The 22,028-nt window shown below is 47.0% G+C and overlaps 1 protein-coding gene across 7 annotated transcripts in view; it reads left to right on the top strand.

The window, feature by feature from the left end:
* Window positions 1-20,766, top strand: part of PLCB2 (phospholipase C beta 2) — a 37,479-nt gene extending 16,713 nt beyond the window's left edge. For 2 of the 7 annotated variants that reach the window (XM_021009319.2, XM_021009321.2), the window contains exons 11-32: window positions 101-258; window positions 479-561; window positions 1,384-1,468; window positions 2,010-2,172; window positions 2,649-2,749; window positions 3,023-3,119; window positions 4,977-5,061; window positions 5,219-5,343; window positions 5,989-6,143; window positions 6,792-6,956; window positions 8,547-8,646; window positions 10,201-10,305; window positions 10,605-10,699; window positions 11,002-11,098; window positions 12,130-12,174; window positions 15,887-16,097; window positions 16,446-16,617; window positions 17,338-17,414; window positions 17,750-17,845; window positions 18,038-18,095; window positions 18,523-18,609; window positions 19,399-20,766. In XM_021009319.2, coding sequence (XP_020864978.1) covers window positions 101-258; window positions 479-561; window positions 1,384-1,468; window positions 2,010-2,172; window positions 2,649-2,749; window positions 3,023-3,119; window positions 4,977-5,061; window positions 5,219-5,343; window positions 5,989-6,143; window positions 6,792-6,956; window positions 8,547-8,646; window positions 10,201-10,305; window positions 10,605-10,699; window positions 11,002-11,098; window positions 12,130-12,174; window positions 15,887-16,097; window positions 16,446-16,617; window positions 17,338-17,414; window positions 17,750-17,845; window positions 18,038-18,095; window positions 18,523-18,609; window positions 19,399-19,596 — 2,558 coding nt within the window. In that variant the 3' untranslated portion in view covers window positions 19,597-20,766. Of the gene's footprint in view, window positions 1-100; window positions 259-478; window positions 562-1,383; window positions 1,469-2,009; window positions 2,173-2,648; window positions 2,750-3,022; window positions 3,120-4,976; window positions 5,062-5,199; window positions 5,344-5,988; window positions 6,144-6,791; window positions 6,957-8,546; window positions 8,647-10,200; window positions 10,306-10,604; window positions 10,700-11,001; window positions 11,113-12,129; window positions 12,175-15,886; window positions 16,098-16,445; window positions 16,618-17,076; window positions 17,415-17,749; window positions 17,846-18,037; window positions 18,096-18,522; window positions 18,610-19,398 lie in introns of those variants that run through there. The other 5 variants (XM_021009320.2, XM_078151345.1, XM_021009322.2 and 2 more) reach the window with 5 other exon arrangements.
* The last annotated feature ends 1,262 nt before the right edge of the window (window positions 20,767-22,028 follow it).

The raw sequence follows: 22,028 nt of genomic DNA, 5'->3' as shown, positions 1-22,028 counted from the left end.
GTAAGATGAAGGGGTTAGATAGATTTAATGGACTTTCAGCTTTAAAAAACTGTATGTCTGGTCTTAACCCTGAGTGATCCTACCCCATCCCCTTGTTCAGCTGGCCAGTTCTCAGGACCCTCATCCTCAGAGATGTACAGACAGGTCTTGCTCTCTGGCTGTCGCTGTGTGGAACTTGACTGCTGGAAAGGGAAGCCTCCTGAGGAAGAGCCCATCATCACCCATGGTTTCACCATGACCACAGACATTTTATTCAAGGTGGGATGATTGGGAAGGAGAAGGAGAAAGGGAGATCAGAGATCTGGGAAGGGCTATGACTAAGAGCTGGGAGGGCTCAGAGAAGAACCGAGATCTAGAGCTTTAAGGAAAGGTAGCCTGGTGGTGGGGTAAGAGGGAGTAGATTATGGGGTAGGAGGGGAAAGGAGCTGTGTGAAGGGCATCCCTGGAGTTCTAATCTCCACACATTCCCCTGCTCCAGGATGCAGTGGAGGCCATTGCTGAGAGTGCCTTCAAGACCTCACTCTACCCTGTCATCCTGTCCTTTGAAAACCATGTAGACTCGTGAGTATCCTACCTGTATCCCCAGCCTCTCACCTCCATCTCTGATCTCCCACTTCTATTTCCAGCTTCCTTGGAGCTCTCTTCAGTTTTTTCAAGACCCCATAACTCCCATAAGTCCCTAGTCCCTGTCATTCAGACCTCCCTGAAGTTTTGGACCAACCTACCCTGCTGATCACTTTTAATGGAAAGGGCAAAATAGCTTGGGAGAACATCTTCTCCATTAGATCAGGTGGGAGATGGGATAAAGCCTCTCTCTGAGGTCCACAGGCCACTTACTGTTCCCCTCACTCTTTTTGCTTGATTTTTTAACTCTTAAATTAAAAAAAAATTTCAATTAAAAAGCATTTATTTCTCTCCCTCCCACCTTCCTCGGGGAAAAAAAAAAGAAAAAAAAAGTCCGTGGAACAAATACGCAGAGTCGAGCAAAACAGTTTCTCACATTGGCCATGTCTAAAAATGTACACCTCATTCTTCACCTTGAGTCCATCACCTTTCATGGTGGATGGCAAAACTTTGTCAGGAGGTGGGCAGCATGCTTCAACTTTTGGACAAAGGGTTGGTCACTGCATTGATTAAAATTCTTAAACTCTTTGCAATTGTTTGTCTTTAAAATGTTATTGTCTAAATCGTTCTGGTTTTGCTCACTTCATGCTGAGTCAGTTCATATAAGTCTTCCCAGATTTTTCAGAAGCCATCCCTTTCATCATTTCTTGCAGCGTAATAGTATTCTAATATATTCCTATGCCATAATTTGTTGTGCTGTTGCCCGATTGTTGGGCGCTCTGTTCCTTTCACTCTTTTCTTACCACCTATTCCTTGCAGGCCCCGACAACAGGCCAAGATGGCAGAATACTGCCGAACCATATTTGGGGACACGCTCCTCACTGAGCCCCTGGACAGGTTCCCTGTAAGTAGCACGCAGTCCTTGAGAACAGAGATTGCTTCATTCTTTGTATTTGTATCAACAGCATATATAAAGGTACCTGGTACATAGCAGGCACTCCATGAATGCTTGTTGATCAATTGATTATTGCAGGGCAAGAGAGCAACTGGGAGACCAGATCATGGTTGACCACAAGATGCCCAAGCTCTATAGGAGAATCTGGGGCTTGGATCCTGTTCTATATGTCTCAGAGGAGATCAGCTAGCTTAGGTTGTATAGCATTTATGTTGCTTTAAGGTTTGCAAAGCGCTTTGCAAATATTATCTCATTTTATCCTTATAACAGCCCTGAGAAGTAGGTGCTATTATTATCCCCATTCTACAGATGAGGAAACTGAGGCAGTCAGAAGACAAGTGACTTGCCCAGGGTCATACAGCTAGTATATGTCTGCGGCTGGATTTGAACTCAGATCTGCCTAACTCCAGGTCCAGTGTTCAATCCTAGTTGCCACCAGGGGAAGATAGGTGACACTTAGCTCTGACACTCTCCCGTCCATATCCCTCAGGTGAAGCCAGGGGTTCCCTTGCCCAGTCCCCAGGACCTTCTGGGCAAGATCCTCATCAAAAATAAGAAGAATCAGTCCCCAGCTCCCATTCCACCCAAGAAGGAATTGTGTGAGGAGACAGAGGGCTTTAGCCAGCCCAGTCCAGCCATGGGTGAGGACACAGGTGAGAAGGCTTAAAGGGGCAGGCTATATCACTGGACTTGGGATAGGAGAATGTGGAGACAAAAAGGGTGATGGAGGGGGATTCAGAGACAAGAGGGACTGGTCTCTGGCTTTGGCAAATGGGGGCCTGTTCTGGGACAAGGGGTATTATGAAGCGGGATTGCTGTTAATCAAGGCAGGGTGGGGGGTGGGTTTACCCAAAGAAGATACTGATGCAGTTATGTTGGGAAACCACTAGATTTGGAATCTAGATCTCAGTACAAGATCTTGGTACAAGTCTTGACTTGAGAGCATGCTAGCTAGCTTTGTGACCTTGGGCAAGTCATTTAGCCTCCTTGAATTCCAGTTTCCTCATCTGTAAAACGGACCAAATTATAGCCACTCTCAGGCTGTCAGTGAGGATCAAATGAGATCATATATGTATAGCACTTTGCAAACTTTAAAGTCCTATGTAAATTTAAGATATTCTTATAACAGTGTGGGTTGGTGAAGAAGAGGCTGAGCTGGAGGAAGAGGAAGAAGAGGAAGAATCAGGTAACCTGGATGAAGAGGAAATAAAGAAGATGCAGTCGGATGAGGTATGAATGAGAAGGTAGCAAAAAGGCGCTCCCCCCTCTCCCCATCTAACCAGAGGCTATTTGTTTTTCTTCTGGCTCCTCCATAGGAACCAACTCCTAGGATCCCTGTGCTTTCATCTCCCAGGCAGTAGAGTCTGGAGGGGTGAGACAGGGGTTTCAGGACAACTGAGTTCTATAAGCCTGCATCTTTGTTTCCTGGGAGCCTTCCCTGTCCCCTTCTTAGCTTGCTGCTCCCCTCTCTGTATCTTCCTCCAAACCCTATCTTTTCACCAGGGCACAGCTGGCCTGGAAGTGACAGCATATGAAGAGATGTCTAGTCTGGTCAACTACATCCAGCCCACCAAGTTCATCTCCTTTGAGTTCTCCTCCCGTGAGAAATAGTGGGATGGGGCTAGGGAAGTGGGAGAGGGGCTTTGAGAGGGTGAGATGTGTACAATAAGGAGGCTGAGAAGAAAGAGACCCCTGGGACAGAAGATCAGAGGAGTAGTTGGGATGGGAAGAAAACCACAGGGAGAAGCACTGTATCAAGGGATGGGAGAGATCATGCTTGGGAGCATTCCTCCACCTTCCTTTTCATTTGCCCAATGGCCATGCCCAGTACTATCCATAAATGCTCAGACTATGAATTTTTTTAAGAAACTTAACTGAGTGACAATAACTCTGAGCTCTCTGCCTCTCCTACCCAGAGCCCACTTGTGCTAATCTAGATGGCCTCTACAGCTTCCCAGCATCAAGATAGCCCCTACTTATTAAAAAAAAAAATCACCCACTTCTAGGCCTTGACTGGGGGCCCCATAGGATCTGCTGGGGAAATAGGACCATAGCAAGATTATAACAATAGCAAAACTCCTTTAGGGATTGATGGGTTGATGGAAAGTTGCTAGACCAAACCTCCAGGTCTTCTGATGACTTCCTGAGGTGCTGTGATCCCTAAAGGAGAGGGGAACCAAGGCAACCTGCATGGGGACATCTGCATGCATGCATACCCCATCCTTCCTGTGTATACCTACACAGATATAAATATATACTTTCCCATAGGTCATAGGATCATAGGACAATAATAACAACAATAATAAAAACTACCATATTGCGGCGGCTAAGTGGCACAGTGGATAGAGCACTTGCCCTGGATGCAGGAGGACCTGAGTTCAAATCTGGCCTCAGACACATAACACTTACTAGCTATGTGACCCTGAGCAAGTCACTTAACCCCATTGCCTAGCCAAAAAAACCCCAAAACCAAAACAAAAACTACCATATTAAAGGTTTGCAAAGTATTATGTTAGTGTTTTTGATTTAATCCTCACAATACTCCTGGGAGGTTGGTGTTACCCCCATTTTACAGATGAAGAAACTGAGGCTAAAAGATGTTAAGTGATTTGCCTAGGATCACACAGTTAGAACATGTTTGAGGCAGGATTCAAGCGCAAGTCTTCCAGCCCTTAGCACAGTGCCTGACACATACTAGGCACCTAATAAATGCTTGTTGACATGATTTGACTTGACATCTTGACTCCAAGTTTGGCAGCCTGTCCGCTATGAAGCCTAGCAGCTGGAAGGGAGCTAAAAGAAACCATTTGTTAACACACAGAGGCAGTTAGTTGTTGGTATGGTTAGAGCACTAGGACTGGAATTAAGAAGACCTGAGTTCATCTAGCCTCAGAAACACATATTAGCTGTGTGATCCTGGTCAAGTCACTTAACCTCTGTCTGCCTCAGTTTCCTCAACTACAAAATGGAGTTCATAATAGTACCTACCTTCTAGGCTCATTTGAGGATGAAATGTGATAATACCTGTAAAGCACTTAGCATGGTGCTCGGCACATAGTAAGCGATTAATAAATGCTTATCCCTTTTCTTATTCCTTCCCAATTTAATAGTTGGCTCATGTTGCCACTTCCTTCCATTTTCATAGGATCATAGCTAGAAGGAGACCGTAGAGGCTCTTCTAACTCACTCATTTTACAGAGGGGGAAATGGGGCCCAGAGAGATCAAAGTGATTGGTCTGGCTTGATACAGCTAGTAAGTGTCTGAATTGGAATTCAAGCCCATTTCTCTAACTCCAAATCCAAAGCCTTTACCATGCTGCCTCCAGGCCTTGGGGGTGAGGGGTGCAGCTAACAGAACAGGGCAGCCTCATGCCAGCCAAAAGGGCCCTGAGGTGTAGGCTTTCAGCAGGGGACCAGGGGCCAAAGGAACCTGCTATCAATTTCTTTCCCACCCCAGAGAAGAATCGGAGTTACGTCATCTCTTCCTTCACGGAGTTGAAGGCCTATGACCTACTCACCAAGTCCCCTGTGCAGTTCGTGGAGTATCCTTGAAGTTACAGATGGGGGGGAACCCCTAGATTTTTTTGCAGGGGAGGGTGTCATCGGACCAGGTGGGAGAAGGTCCTTGCGGGAGAGGAGGGCCAGGGTGCTGGTTGGGGGTCCCTTTGACTGCCGGCCAGGATCCTATACACAGGACAGCTACAATAAGCGTCAGATGAGTCGGATCTACCCCAAGGGCACCCGAATGGACTCATCTAACTACTCTCCCCAGATGTTCTGGAATGCAGGCTGCCAAATGGTTGCCCTCAATTTCCAGACCATGGGTGGGTGTATATCTTAGATGCTTGTGGCACGGGCAGTTCTTTCCCCAGCACTTACCACCATCCACCTTCTCCTCCTTCCCCTACCCCCAGCACTAGCCCATACCCACATCCCTATCCTGTTTGTAGTGATTGTCTACATGTGTGTATTTTTTGGGGGTGGGGTATGTGTGTGTGCATATTTAAGCTTGAGTGAGTATGTGTCTATAATTACATATGTTAATTCATGTTTGTGTGTGTGTGTGTGTGTGTGTGTGTGCACGCACATGTGGGGCAGTATCTGGGTATGCCTCCTTCTCTTCTACCTGTTTTATTATTCTTCTTTTCCTGCCCCAACCCTAGTAAAGGCTGAATCTTGTGCCCAAAACTGTCCTGTGTGTGTGGCCCTTCCTTTAAGGAGACAGAGTAGGGGAGTAGCCTCCTGATGTGTGTCACTCTGTCCCTTCATTCCTTCCGCCCATTTGAGGAAGGAAGCACAGAGGTCCACTGGAATTCAGAGAGGCAGGGTCAAAGACTTGCTTAACAACTTAGAAGTGGAACTAGAAACCCAAGATCTTTCTTGCCCACTCTGCTTGTCACTGCCCTTGCTGTCTGGCCCATGCTTGGTGGTCACAGTGTGCTTCGCCATCTGTCTTCCCATGCCCTTAGATATGCCCATGCAGCAGAACATGGCACTGTTTGAGTTCAATGGGCAGACTGGCTACCTTCTCAAGCATGAGTTCATGCGCCGGCCAGACAAGCAATTCGACCCCTTCTCTGTGGACCGTATCGATGTGGTGGTGGCCACAACTCTTTCCATCACGGCAAGTACCTTGGGAGGAGCCAGGGCCTGATGGGGGTGGGAAGCTATGGGGGAGGGGTGGGTAGTCCCAAGGGAGCTGCGGCTCCAGAGAGTGGGTGGGACTAATGCCTTGGGTGATGAGTCTAGGGGAGTTGGGGGAAGGTAATACTCCTTCTTCCCCTCCTCCCCCTCTCCTGAGATCCCAGAAAACTTCAATCCAAGCAGCTTCCTGCAGTAGCAGGTTACCTTGGAAACTGCCTCCTCCTCAGCACTGGAGGCTGCCTCTTAATCCCCATGGAAACAGAGGGGGAGGGCTGGAGGCTGGGATGGAGAGAAGGGGGAATGGATGAAATAAGTAGGGGCTGTGTGGGGGCAGCAGGTTCCCTGTACTACTAAAGATGCTCAACCACATTGACCACGGGGGAAACTGAGGCAGGTCATCTCTAGTGTTGAGAATCCCAGAGTCCCAGATTTTAATCCTAACCACTAAACAACATTGCTTCTTCGACACGGCCAGAACACAATGGAGGGACCCTCCCCACAAGTTTCCTTATATGAAACCTTAGTAGTAGAGAACTACTAATCCCCCTCCGAAGAGGTCCTGGATGGGGGAAACTGAGGCTGGAGCCCTCCTGACATTTCTCTACCCTCCCCTATCCCTGGTCAATAGGTGATTTCTGGGCAGTTTCTGTCAGAACGAAGTGTCCGAACTTACGTGGAGGTGGAGGTGTTCGGCTTGCCTGGAGACCCCAAGAGACGCTACCGCACCAAACTGACACCCAATGCCAACTCCATAAATCCCGTCTGGAAAGAGGACCCCTTTGTCTTTGAGAAGGTGGGATGAGTGGGGGACAGGGTGGGGCGTGGGACAGGAAAGTATTCAGGGGTCAGGGTCATAAGCCTCTCCACAGGACCCAGAAATCTGTCCACAAGGATGAGAAAATTAATGAGAAGAGTGGATGCCGACAGGGCTGGTGCCTTTTCCTGCCTTCTCTAGCCTTCTCCCTCCCTCCCTCCCTGCCTTTCTTCTCTTTCATGGCATCGAGAAACCAAGTTAGCCCAGTAGGTGGACATGTGTGTGTTTGGTGGGGTGCCTCTCTACCAGCGTGGAATACAATGCTTTTTGGTAACATGGAGACACCTAGGGCCCCACATTTGGCTATTATCATAGTGATCACTGAGGGAGGTCCCAGTTGGGACTGGTAGTCTCACCCTGGCTCTCTGCCTCCTGGCACACCAACCAGAGCCCCTTTTGCCATTAGATATAACTAGAGACATAACTAGCAATTTTGGTACCTGGAACAAGCTTTGAAAAATTTGCCCTGAAGTCAATTTTTTTCCTTTTTTAAAATTAATTAATTAATTTTTAGTTTTTAACATTCACTTCCATAAGCTTTTGAGTTCTAAATTTTCTCCCCTCCCTCCCCTCCTCCCTTCCCAAGACGGCATGCAATCTGATATAGGCTCTATATATCCCTTCCTATTAAACATATTTTCACATTAGTCGTATTGTAAGAAAGAATTAGAACCAATAGGAGGAACCGCAAGAAAGATGAAACAAAACAAAACAGAAGAAAAAAATGGCAAATAGTATGCTTCGATCTGCATTCAGACTCTATAGTTCTTTCTCTGGATGTGGATAGCATTTTCCATCATGAATCAAGTCAATTTTTAAGAGAAATTCAGCTGAAGGAGATAGAAAGAGAGAAGCTGGGACATAAGGCTCTGTCTGGTGAGAGATATCCCAAGGTACTCCCCATGACAGAAGCAGGGCAGCTGAGGGCAGAGACCCTGTCTTCTGTAGGCAGAAACTTTAACTTGAGGATTCTATGATGATGCATGAGACTGAGTACACCTAGGGTACAACCACTGGAGGAGAAGGCAGACCATCTGGTGTTTTTTTATTTTAATTAATTATTCTTGCTAACTTGTTGCTATAAGTTGGTTTCAATTCTGCTGGAGACAAAATGCTATTAAGAGATTGCTAAATTTTGGTGTCCTGGGGCAAAGCTCCAGTCATCTCAGCCTAGTTATAGGTCTGGCATTCCCCAGGGCCTATGGCACCTTGCCTTTTCCAGACTGTCATAAAATCAGCCCTATGAGACAGGCAGGACTGTGAAGTATGGAGGTGTTGTTAAGCCCAGACTGAATAATCAGGGATTGAAAGGAATTAGGGACCAGCATCCAATCAAGAAGCTTCTTTAGCATATATTTGGACAGGTCTGGTAATATGTTCCAGTTATACAGAACTGGGTGTCAAGCATCAGGCACTGACCCCCCCCCCCGACAAGCACTGTTGCCTCCTCCCCACTCCCACCCCCCTCTTCACTTCCCAGTCCAAGGATTCTAGGACCTTGGAAATGATGAAGATGGAGAACTCAGCCTCCTAGAGCTGCCTTACCAAAACTGCTTCTCCTCTCCCCAGATCATGATGCCAGAACTGGCCTCTTTACGAGTGGCAGTGCTGGAGGAAGGAGGCAAATTCATTGGGCACCGGATTATCCCAGTCCATGCCCTGCAGTCAGGTAAGGGCATTGCCCTCAGGGAGCCCTTGCCTGGGCGTGGAGAAGAGGTAAAGACCAGGAAAACTGATGATGCGGGGGCAGGTGGGATACAGGTGGGAGGAAGAAAGGGGGGTTCCTTAGACTGAGCTCTCACCTATACCAAGCCAGGAGGCTGAGCCCAGGTGCCCCCTGCTTCCCAGATGTAAGTATTTGTGGTTTGGGGGGAGGGGGCCGCCAGCCAGCACTTCCCTAAAGGGGAGCTTGAGTAGAATCTGGACTAGGAAAATGGAAGCCAGGGCTGGACAGTCTCAGAAGACAGGTGGGCGTTTGTCCAGGAGCCTGATTATAGATTAACCAGCATTTCTAGAACTTAGAAAAGAAGGGAAAGAAATAATAATGTCTTGGTCTAATCTAGAGTAACAATAATAAGGAGAAGGATAGGGACTTCATGTGAGATTTGATTGGTGTAGGGAACTCTCAGATGAGGAAGACCCCCCTCTATCAATGCCAACTGGCACCTTTTCTGCAGCTTAGAGCATTACACTGTTGCCTCGGCCCCGGAGAAGATGTGGCCAAGGTCATTCAGACAATATAGCAGAGACAGGGCTTGGAGCCAGGCTGGCTCCGAGACTGGCCCTTTATCCACTACGCCATGCTGGTTTTTAGTAACGGTAGTGAATAATGTTTCACATTTATCTCACTTTTTTAAAGCTTACAAAGCCCCTTACAACAACTGTGGGAAGCAGGTGGTGGAGGTACGCTTTAGCAGATGAGAAGAATGAAGCTAAATGACTTGCCTGGACTGGTGTATCCAGTAGATCGGTCTGGGGCTTGAACCCAGCTCTTTTCGTGTGAATCAATTACTCTTTCCACTAGTTCATGGATTCTACCCAAAGTCTACAGACATGGAAGATTTCAGGGGATTCATTATTTTGGATGAGAAAAAAATACATCTCTATTTCCAACAATCTCTAACTGAATTTTAACATTTACTTCAATTATTTAAAAGCATTATTTTGAGGAGTCCGTAGGCTTCACCAGACTAACAAAGGGAAATCCATGATCCACAAAAAAATGTTGATCTAGGATCTCTAGAATCTAACTCACACGACCTCTGAACGTCTTAATGGCCAAGAATCATGGTTAAAAGGGGTATTTTACAGACAAGGAAATTGAGGCACACTGAGGCTGGAACTCTGGGTCAGGAGCAGCTTGGTCTAGACTCCGGGATGGGCAACCTGCTGCCTCAAGGCCACATGTGGCCCCCTAGGTGCTCAAGTATGGCCCTTTGACTGAATCCAGGATATTAGGCAAGATTTGAATCCAGGTCCTGTGATCCCAGCAGTAGGGCTCTTTCCACAATACTATGCTGCTTCTCTTAAATAATCTATCCTGGCTGCCCAGGCCAATCAATCAATCAACAAACATTCATTAAGCACCTATGATGTGCCAGGCATTGTACTAAGCCTACCTTGATATAAGCAAGAGCCTTGTGCCTCTGCCAGGGCACCAAACCCAGGGTGTAGAGGGTGGATGAGAGGCCATTTGGCTAAGGTCCCACATGTGTCCTGGCAGGATACCATCACCTGTGCCTCAGGAGTGAAAGCAACATGCCCCTCACCATGCCTGCTCTCTTTGTTTTCCTGGAGATGAAAGATTATGTGCCTGACACCTGGGCAGGTAGGAGCCCTGGGGCCCCAGGACCTCGATGGGTGGGGAGAGATGGGGGACTGTAGGAATGAAAGCAGGGTAGGAGGTTGGCTGCCTCCCTGCAGGGAGAGAGCACCCCCTCTCCCCACCTCTCCATCATGTTCTATGTCCCAGCTCCCTCCAACCAGGGAAGGGATTGATGATAACTCCTGGTCCTCTCGGGGCAGCAGAGGGAGGTAGCCCTAATGAGTGAGGGAGAGTAGAGATGGGAGGGCATGGTCACAAGCTGGTCCTTGCAGTAGACCCATACTCTTTCCCTCTGCCCATAGATCTGACTGTGGCTCTTACCAACCCCATCAAATTCTTTAATGCACAAGACAAGAAGTCAGTAAAGCTGAAGGACACAGGAAATGACCCACCTGAGGTGAGTTCTCTTTGGTATTGAGTAGGAGGAAGCAGAAGGGCGTTGGCTGTCCTGGAGTTGGGGAGAGGAAGGACAATTTAGCTGGGGATGTGGTCAGTCCCTAGAGAAGTTCTCTTGCATTGTGGGGCAGTTGACGGGGGCTTGGGAGATGGGGAGAGGTTCCTTGGTGAAAGCCTTCCCTTTATCTCCCTCCCAATAGTAGAGAAGTCCTAAGGACAGCAGCACCATGCTTCTGAGAAAAGGGAGCATCAGTGTGCCTATGACCCTGCTAATCATCCTGATCTCTCCTCTCTCTGTAACAGAGGCCTTTGCCACAAAGGAACTCGGCTCTGGGCCAGGCCAATGGGGCCCTCACCTCTGCAGGCTCCTCTGTGGCCCCATCACCCAATGGTCCTGCAGGTACTAAGGGCCAGGTGGGCAGGATTTGAGTCAGATTTCAGTCTGGGGATGCTTTGCTGTCTCCCTTGTCTCATATTACTTCATCCTGAATGCCACATCCTTCAGCCGAATTGGACTACTCACTTATCCCCCAATGCTGTGCCTTCCCACCTCCATGACTTGGCTCACACGATTTCCCATGCCTAGAATGCCCTTCCTTGACCTTTGCCCTCTCTGGCCTGCTGAATTCCTACCCATCCTTTGAAGCCCAATTCAAATGCTATCTCTTTCATGAAGCCTTCCCTTATTCCCAGGGGCCTATAACTCCTTTTCCACTTAGACACTGTGTAGCAATTTTTTTCTGCATTTCTACAATGCAGAATGCAATACCATGTAGTATAGTTACTTATGTTTGTTCCTTATTCCCCTATTAAACTGTTAGCCCTGTTCAGGCAGGGGCCATGTCTTATCTAAATTCTGTATCTTCCTGAGTGCCCAATACAGTGCACACATTAGACCAAGGATTCTTAACTTAAGGTGTGTGAACTTGACTTTAAAAAAAATATTTTAATAACTATATTTCAACATAATTTTTTGTAATCCTATTTTATCTTATGCATTTGAAAACATTATTCTGAAAGGCCCATAGGCTCCACTAGACTGCCCAAAAGGTCCATGACGTAAAAAAGATTAAGATTTCCTGAATTCGATATTTACTAAATGCTTATTCAGTGACTATCCCTCCAGATACCCTCCTGCCTGGTAAGAGGGTCTCTGAGGGGGAAAAATAAACAAAAAAACTTGTCCCAGTCCCCTACACATATAAGTGGGAACCTACGGGGTCAGTGTGCTCAGCCATGGGAATTTAGGTGACTTGAGAGGGTCTGCAACATTTGTCTCCTCAGTGCTGCTGAGAGGAACCTCAGGGATCTGGCTTGCCAGTCCTGGTAAAGTGTCAGGTCAGATGCACAGCCCCAAGGAAGCCCCCAAGTCTTCTCCCAAAAAGGGGAGCCAGGAGAATTTCCGAAATCAGTTTCCTTTGTTTTTTACAGCAGCTGTGACCTGGTTCAAGGAAGAAGCAATGAAAGAGGTGGCAGGTAAGCCAGGCCTTCTGCATGCAGAGAGGGATTGGAGGCTGGATCTCTGGGTCAAGGGGCAACTTGCCAGGGTGGGCAATCTTCAGCTTCAAGGCCACATCTGGCCCTCTAGGTCCTTAAGTGTGTCCCTTTGACTGAATCCAGACTTCACAGAACAAATCCCCTCTAGGTCCTCAAGTGTGGCCCTTGGACTGAATCCAAACTTCACAGAACAAATCCCCTCTAGGTCCTCAAGTGTGGCCCTTGGACTGAATCCAAACTTCACAGAACAAATCTCCTTAATAAAAGATTTGTTCTGTAAAACTTGGACTCCGCCAAAGGGCCACACTTGAGGACCTAGAGGGCCACATGTGGCCTCGAGGCAGCAAGTAACCTACCCCTGGAGGAAAGAGCATTCTCTCTGGAGTCAAAGGGCCTGATTCAAATCACACCTCTGATGTGACCCTGGGAAATTCATTAACCTCAGTGGGCCTTGGTTTCTTCACATGTAAAATGGGAGGGGGGGGTTTGGATTAGATGGCCTTTAAGGTATCTCCTAACTCTAAATATATAATTAATAAATCTCTCTGGGTCAAACCTGAGATTTAGGAGACATTCTAAAGACTGCTTTCCTCCTTCCCTTTCTTCCTAGTGATTCTAGTTCTTCCCAAAGAGGGAAGTTAATGTCCTTGGATGAGGGGAATGAGATAGCCCTAGCAAGGAAAGGGTGGGTTCAGGCTAGGGCTTTGTGAAGAATCTGAAAGAATACTAGTAATAGTAATAATTGAGATTTATATACCACTTTAAGTTTGACATCATATTATCAATTTACTCCTAAGTTCCCCAGCCTTCCCCCCCTTTGAGGGGTCATCCCCACTACGTGAAGTTCCAAATCCCACTTGTTAGAGGTCTAAGGATGCCTATACTAAACACTACCAATGGGAGATAGCCATGGCTTCCATCATCATATCTTTCCCTCGCTACATGCAAGCCATACAGAATTTAGACAAGGATTTTTATTTACAAGGGGAGAGATATCATTTTGGAAGGAATCCATATGATTTCAAGTCCACGAACAGAAGAAATCTATTCAATGGAGACCAGAAGGCTCTATTGTTTACACATTAACACACCATTACCTCTGTTATCTGCTCTTTGCTTTCTGTGACTACATCACTTATGATGAGGGCTGGGGTGGGACAGGGTGGGGGGTAGAGAGCAACTCCCTCCTTCCATTAATCTATCCTGACCACTTATCAGGTATGTTATAGTTGGAAGGTGGTGGGGAAATTCCTTTCAGGAATGGAATGGCCTAATGGCACTGAGGTCCCAACCAACTCTGAAATTCTGGAATCCGGTTACCTAGTTCCCAAGCTGAATCCGCAGCAACTCTTAAGTGGTCCAATCCATAGAATGATAAAGCTGTAAGGAACCTTAGAGATCACTTAGTTCAGACGAAGCATTTCATGGATTAGAAAACTGAGTCCCAGAGAGGTCTGGTGTCTGGTAAGTGTCCGAGGCAAGGCTCAGGTCATCTGAAAACATGTCCAGGGTACCACCTTGCCTCTGAAATAGACACCTTGCTAAGCTTGGCCGTCTGCCTCTTCCTGCATGGGTGTGTTTGTTTTTAACTTACCAGATATACAGATTTCCCTTCTCTTCCTCTCCCAGTGAAAATATAACTCCTCTTTCTGCCTCATTCCTATCTTACTCAGCTTATAGTAAGTCAATATGATTGATTCCACTGGGGATGCTTGGTTTCAAAGGATTTCTGCGAAGCAACCTTGACTCCCTAGAATGAATCCACAGTTCTGCTTCATATTCACTCACTCATAGCCTCTTCTGTTCCTTAGGGGAGGGAATCACACAATCCAGGACACAATTTTACAAGAAAAAAAAAAGGCTGTAAAATACCAAAGACACATAGAAACAAACTCCCAGTATGAATGGGTCTCAATAGCCACCTAGTCCAACCCATACCTGAATTACCCCTACAGTGTTCCTGACACATAGTCATCCAGAAGACATGTGTGTGTTTGTGTGAGTGTGTATGTGTGTGTGTGTGTGTGTGTGTAGAATCAGTGGTGAGGTGGTGAATGTTTAATGGTTTAAATGATTAATTGTTCTCCAAAAAAACAAAATATATATGGCACTTTTGAGTTACATCTTCATTATTTTTTTTATCACTTTCTTTAGTCTGCACAATCAACAAAACAGACCAAGTCCTCATTTGTATCATTTAGCAATTTTTTTTAGGCAATTGGGGTTAAGTGACTTGCCCAGGGTCACACAGCTAGTAAGTGTCAAGTGGTTGGTCTGAGGTCAGATTTGAACTCAGGTCCTCCTGACTTCAGGGCCAGTGCTCTATCCACTGCCGCATTTAGCAATTTCTAAGATATAAATGTTTGCACTGAAAATGTAACAATTGGCTCACCAGGGCCAGTTCAAGTTGGCTCCAGCACACCTCTGGGTGGAGTACTCCTGTCCTAGGCAGCTCATTCTACTTTAGGGCTGCTCTACTTGTTAGGAAGTTTTAAGCTTATGTCATCCCTCTATCTGTCTCTCTATAACCCCCACCCATTGCCCCTAGTTCAGCTCTCTGGGGCCAGGAAGATTGAAGTGAATCTCTCTTCCATGTGGCATCCCTTAGATATGTGAAAGTCTCTGCCTTCTCTACTCCCTCCCTTCCTCTCCTCTCCTTCTCAAGTCCTTCTTTCTTCAGATGAACATCCCCAGTTCCTTCAACTGATCCTTAAATAATATAATCTTGAGGCCTTTTCCCATCACGGTTGCCTTCCCAGGCTCTTAAGCCCATCAAGATCCTACCTGAAAGGCGACATTAAGAAGTGAACCCTATTTCTGTATTTCTGGCCTAACGGGGGCTGAGGACAGTGGAACCATCACCTCCTTATTCTTGGATCTTTGCCTCTCACCACAGCCTAAGAGAATAGGACTTTCTTGTTGACATGTTGAACTTGCAGCCTCCTAAAACTCCCAGATCTTTTTCAAACAAATTGCTTCCTATTTATTTTTCCTTTCATCTTGTACTTATGAGACTGATATTTCAAATCCAAAGTGTCAGACTTTACATTTACCCCTATTGAATTTCATCTTCAGCTCAAGGTTCTAGTCTGTCCAGATCACTTGAATCCTGATGCTGTCATCCAGTATGTTAGCTATCCCTCTCAGCTTTGTATCATTTGCATATTTGTTAATCATGCCATCTCTGCCCTCATTGAAGTCTCTGGGGCAGCTGGGTGGTGCAGTGAATGGAGAACTGGGCCTGGAGTCAAGAAGACCAGAGTTAAAATCTGGTCTCAGATATCAGTAGCTGTGTGACCCTAGGCAAGTGACTTAATTTTTGTTTGCCTCAGTTTCCTTAACTGTAAAATGAGGATAATAATAACACCCTCCTCCCGTGGTTGTTGTGAGGACAAAATAAGTTAATTGTAAACTGCCTCATCTTGTTGGCACTTAGTACCTGGCACACAGTAGGTGCTTAATCAGAGCTTATTTCTTAACTCCCTCCCTCCCTTCCTTCCTTCCTTCCTTCCTTCCTTCCTTCCTTCCTTCCTTCCTTCCTTCCTTCCTTCCTTCCTTCCTTCCTTCCTTCTTCCCTTCCTTCCTTCTTAAAATGCTAAGCAGAAGGGATTCCCACTGAGGAGCAAAAAGACCCCTCTATTCCCTTATGTCCTCTCCCATACCTCCCACCCGTCCCATCTGGGTTCCACAGAACCTCAGACAGCCAGCCTGGAGGACCTGCAGCAGTTGAAAGGGTTCCTGAAGCTTCAGAAGAGACAGGAAAAGGAACTTCGGGAACTGGAGAGGCGGGGAGCCCGGCGCTGGGAGGAACTCCTGCAAAAGTATGCCAGCCTACAGGCTGAATTGACCCCCCACACTGGATGCAGGAAGTTGTCTGTCACAAAGGGATCCCGGAAAAAGAGGTAATGGTTAGGGTGGACCTTGTCCCTGCTCCCTGGTTCCCTGGCCCCCACTTCTTACACCCCTGTATCCAAGTAGAGGAGGCTGATGATTCCCTCTGCCTTGGACCCCTGGGCTGCAGTGTCATCATCCCCATGACCCAGAAGGGACAAAAGCACAGAGGTGGCCATCATCTGGCTTGGGGATATTGAGCATTTCTACCCAGGGACTGGAAGAAGAAAGAGTGATGGAGGAATTCAGTGGTACTCATCTCTATGCTCCTTGCTGTAGGCAGCACTTCCTTTGGGCCTCAGGGCACTGAGGGGGGGCTTGGAACTGGGGTCCTCAGTGCATCCCTTTGGACATTGTAGAAACGTCCCTTGGGAGGAGACCAGCGGGGCTGGGCCGGGGCCAGTCGAGGGGCCAGAAAGCACAGATGGGCATGTTCAAGAGCTGAAGGAAAAGCTGGAGACAGAACTGTACCAGCAAGGGGAGGAGCATTATGAAAGTATCATGAAACGCAAGGAACAGCATGGCATGGAGGTACGTGTACCAGGAATCCTGGGAAACCAAAGCCTGGCATTGGAGGTCCTCTTGTTGAAGGCCACTTGATGGTGTGGCACCCACCGGGCCAATGTGCTAGGGAATAGACGGTCTATGTCCATCCCTCCTCCCCCAAGTCAGGGAGAATATTGTAGTCCAGAGGTGGGAGTAATGTCCAGATGTCAACTCCCAGCATGAGAGCATAGACTTGAAGATGTCTTCCATCTCAGAGGTTAGCTGGTCTAGAGTTCTTAAACTGGACTTTAAATCTTTTTTTCAATATTTTGACTGCTGTATTTCAATATAATTGACTTCCTTTGTAATCCTATGTATTTTGTTTTATACATTTAAAAATCTTATTCTAAGAAGGGGTTTATAGTTTTCTCTAGACTGCCAAAGAATTCCATGATACAGAGAAGATTAAGAATCCCTGCTCTAACTCAAACCCTCATTTTACAGATGAGGAAACTGAGGCCTACAGAAATGAAGTGAACTTGACCACGGCCACACAGATAGTGGAGATTTGGACCCCTGCCCTCTGCCTCCAAATCCAGTGCTCTTTCCATGGCATAAGAGAGTCTCTGCTAAATCCCTTGTCTGAGATGATACTCTGTCATTTCCCTTTCCATCCCACCCCCAGTAGGTAGTTAAGGACAGCGAGGGTCAGCAAAAATGTCTGTCCTCTAAGCTCTTCCCTCTCCCCCTTCTCCCCAACACTAGCAAATCGCCAAGGTGATGGAGCTGGCCCAGGAGAGACAAGCAGCTGAGCTAAAGGCTCTCAAGGAATCTGCAGAAAGGTATGGAGGGTAGCATAAGGTGGAGACACTATGGGCTAGTACCTTTCCCCTTTCTAGGCAGCCAAATAGATTCATTTGGCTTATAGATTTAAGGACCCTTAGAGATCAAATCCAATTCCCTCATTTTACAGATGAGGAAACTGAGGCACAGAGTGGTTATGTGACTTGTCCAGGGTCATATAGGTAGTAAGTGTCTGAAGCAGGACTTGGAGTCAGGACGACCTGGGTTGGAATCCAGGTTGTCCTGACTCCAAGTCCAACATGGCTATGCCATGTTGCCTTTCTCCTAAGGCCTCATCTTAACTCTACCACCCACAACTTCTCTTTTCTGGCAGCAACACCAAAGAGATAAAGAAGAAGCTTGAAGCCAAAAGGGTAGAACGGATTCAGGCCATGAGCAAGATCACCAGTGACAAGATGGCCCAAGAGAGGTGAGGGGGGAGGAACCAGGGTTCCTAGCCCCCATACACAGGTGTTCCCTCCTCTGGCCCTGACAACAGACCCTTGGTCTGATTTCTGCCCATCCTGTTGGTCCTGTGGGTGTTTCCCTTCCCCAAGCAAGCTCAGACTTACCTGAGCAGGACTTCCTTCCCCCATGGGGACTTTCTGTTCACTTTTCCTAGACTGAAGAGAGAGATTAACAACTCACATATACAGGAAGTGGTTCACATCATCAAACAGGTAAGTAGTCTCCTGTAAAACCCTTCCCCCCTTGGCCCCAGGTAGGCACAAGCTTCTCCCCTCTCCTAGTTGGAAGGATGGAGAGAGGGATTATGTCTAGGAGTCATTTAGACATCAGGTTAGAACTGCTCCTCACTTCTCCCTTCTCTAGGTGCCTTTGACATCTGTAGGGGAGATATACTCAGAATTTGCCCTTATTCTGGGTCTGGTTATTCTATCCACTTGGGTCAAAGAGGTTGTGGCAACCAATCTGTTTTCTGGACAGCTCTCTTGGGTGGGTGAGGAATGGCGTACATAGCAGGTTGGAAAGTAGAAGCCTCTCTGAGACCAGGGAATTAGGAGGATGGAGATAGGAGGAGAAAGAGACCCAAGTGGATCTGTTGAGACTTCCTTTGGTCTCCTCTTGGGGGCCTCTCTTTTTGCCTAGATGACAGAGACCCTGGAGAGACACCAGGAGAGGCTGGAAGAAAAGCAGGCAGCCTGCCTGGAGCAGATCCGGGAGAAAGAGAAGAAGGTGAAGGCTCTACCCTTTGCTCCACTCCTCCCCTTTCCCTGAAGGCTTTAACTATGGAAGGCCTAACTCAGATGTCCTGGGAGAGCCTTGTCTCAGGGCACCCAGGGACAAGTGAATGGGGCCCTGGGCTTTGGGGGTCTGATCAGGCAGGAGATAGTGGGGTAGCTTCACAGTTTCACATCAGCTAGATTATAGCCACTAGTAAACTTTAAAACATTTTTTTACATTGGGGTAATCTTTCCATGCCCACTGTCCCTCAGTAGAACCCTCTCTTAGAACAAGGGAGTATGGTTAAGGAAACCAAATCAACACAGTGCTCTTATCTGAGAGAATATGCCCCATTCCGCACCTGTATCATTAGTCCTCAGAGGTCAAGACTGGTCATTATACTAATAATTCCTTCCACGAGGTTTTCCTGATACCATTTTGGTCATTGTGTATACTGTTCTCTTGCTTCTCCTTTCTTTCCTCCGCATCCCTGAAATCTTCTCTATTATGTCTTCTTTTTGATTCCATTCAAGATATCTATTATCTACTGATTCTGTTCTAGATCCAGGGGCCAATAGGAAGATGACTCAATTCCCCTCTTCCCATAGGCCTTCCCAAAGGCCATGCTAGTTGGCATAGCATCCTTTCCTCCTGTGGGAGGCCATAACAGGCTGAGACTTGTCTTTTTCCATTGTTAGAGCTCAAGGAGGTAGGGAGGTGGAAAGCCAGGCAGGTGTAAAGTAGGAGCAGCTGACCCCTCCCTCTTTCTGATCTGGTCTCTGCTCTATGTCATCCCAACAGTTCCAGCAAGAGGCATTGTCTGAATATGAGGAACGGATGAGGAGCCTGGAGGCCAAGGTGAAGGAGGCGGTGAGATGCCTCAGTTTCCCCCAAGACTCCCATGACAAGAAACTGGAGACTCCCAGTGCTGTGGAGGAACCTTCAGAGGAGGCATCTCGGCCAACTGAGGCTTCTTCCCAGCAGGATAGCCATCTCTAAAATCTAAAGATCTCTCCTCCCATTCTGGGATGAGGGCAGGGCTCCAGCTAGGGAATATGCCTCAAGCCCTGTTGTCTCACCAAGACACCTGCCCATGTTCCCTTAACATAAAGGGAGTCCAGAGTACATACTAGCTAGAGGGAAGTGGGGCCTGGCTGTGATACTTTGACTCCTGTTCTTTAGCCCCATCTACAGTTTTTGACATCCAACTGTCCCAGACAAAGGTCAGGAGGCAGGAGGATGGGGTTCTGTTTTAGGACAGTCCCTTAGGAGTCAGCACTGGTCAGGACTGGGAAAAGGAACATTTCTGACCTGGTCAGATCTGGGGACCTCTCAGAAGAGCCGGCCTGTGTGATGGTTTGTTAATCGTACTGGTGTTAATCCAAGTGCTCTTTTTGTCCTTGTCCCTTATCCAAATTAGTTCACCTCTATTGTCAATTCTCAAGGAAAATCCAGGGTTACTCCTTCCAACTCTATCAATATGAGGACTGAACCGGTAATTCCAGGGTCACTCTGGGCTCTGGATAGATCTTCCGTGCTAGGTGAACCCAGAATCCACACCCTTACATTGTCCTGAATTTTTCCTGGCCTGGAGCTGTTTCAGACTAAGGGTTCTTCCTGGGATAGAAGGATCAGGTACCCTTCCCTCTTTACCACCTACTGAAGAGAGGATGACTTAGGAGGAGTACCCTGCTTTTCCCTGGCACCTTTGTGTCTTAGGCTTCAGCAAACAGTTCAAGGGGTGGCAGTGAGTGCAATGTCTAGAGCTCATACAGTACTTAAACTATCCTTCCCTCCCCACTCTCCCTTGTCCTGGGGTTAATTAACTATAAACTCTTAGGATTGTTCCATCTTTTCCCTTGAATTATCTCATTCATTCCGCACCCCTCCTCGACCCCTTTCCACCCTTTCTTCTTGCCTATGGACCTCAAGAAACTGAGAGAGAACTCAGGCCTCCAAGCCCCTAGATTAATATTCCTCCCTCCTTACCCCCACAGTCTGCATCAGTGGAAACGACTTCTGAGGGACGGGCTGCCTAGGCAAAATCATTTGTTGGTGGAGGGGAATGGGGAGGAAGAGAGAAGGTTGCTCTCAGTCCAGTATCATTTCAGGTTATTTATTATTTGTTTTCTTTTTGACTTCATTAAAGACTGCTGTTACCTACTGAAACCTGAGGTTCTGTTCTAGATCAAGGGGCTGGAATGTTCCTGGTCAGAAGATAAATTCTTGACACCACCTCCCTCTACCCTAAAACTCAAGTTATGCCTACAGCTCTGAAAACCATGGCTACCCCTGTGAGTCCCTTCCTGGGGGGAAGAGAAGGCTTCTTGCTACTATCCCAGAGGTTTTTTTCCCTGGGGCCAGTACTGCTAATTACCCTCTAGGCAGAGTGTCCTTTCTCTGGGTTGGGAAGCAAATTTCCTTTCCCTTCTGCAAATGGTTGTCACAAATAATACAATAGGAAGGAATCCCTGTCAATGCCTTATCCAGCCAATAAAGGGGTGATGTTAATGGTGAGAATCTCAGCTTTTTCCATCCCCCAAATCATACCATGATGGTGTTGTGGGTAGTCACTCGCTGTGCCTGTGTGTGACACCAATCCTTCCTCTGTGTGCCCCAAGGAGGACATCCAAGAAACACAAATTTTGTAGTATTTCTGTGCCCCTTCCCCATCATAATTTACCTTTCCTATTCTAATTACCATTTTTTTAGCCACATCCCTCAGGACCTTATTCTCTCTTGGGGTCAAGGGCAAATCATAGGATCAAAAGACCTGGAAGGAACCTTAGAAATCAGTGAGTCCAACCTCTTAGTTTTTTATTAATGAAATTTTTAAAAGTTTTTCAATGACCAAGCATTTGTTTTTTTCTCTGCCACTACCCCTTTCCCCACTTGAAAAAAATTAAAAGAAAAAATAAAACCCTTGTAACAAACTATAGTTAAGCAAAACAAAATTTCCATATTGGCAGTATCTAAAATTGTGTCTTATTCTGCATATTAACCCATTCTCTCTCTGTCGGGAGATGGGTAGCACTCTTTCATCACTGATCCTCCTTAGTCATGCCAACCTCTTAGTTGAAACTGAGGACTAAAGGGTGACTTGCTCAAGGTCATGCTAAGCAGACCTTAGATTTGAACTCAGCTCTTCTGACTCTATATCCATTGCCATCAGATTAGAATCCTGGCTGATGTGTTATCCGATTAGTAAAGGTCTTGTCCTAAGGAGTGTTGTTGATGATGAGAATCTCAGCAATTTCTGCCCCTCACTCATACCATGATGGTTGCTGTGGGCATTCACTTGCTCTACTTTTGTATAAGGCCAACCCTTCCTCTGAGGGCCTTGTGCTATTCTGACTTCTCTTGGTCTGGCTGGGGAAGTCTTATCCCAAGTGTGGGGAGTTCCAGGAAACAGTTGTTTTCTTGGCTTCCAG

The sequence above is a fragment of the Phascolarctos cinereus genome, unplaced genomic scaffold (genome assembly GCF_003287225.1).
Source record: "Phascolarctos cinereus isolate Bilbo 61053 unplaced genomic scaffold, phaCin_HiC Scaffold_3;HRSCAF=262, whole genome shotgun sequence".
NCBI lineage: Eukaryota > Metazoa > Chordata > Mammalia > Diprotodontia > Phascolarctidae > Phascolarctos > Phascolarctos cinereus.
This window is presented reverse-complemented; position numbering and strand designations above follow the sequence as displayed.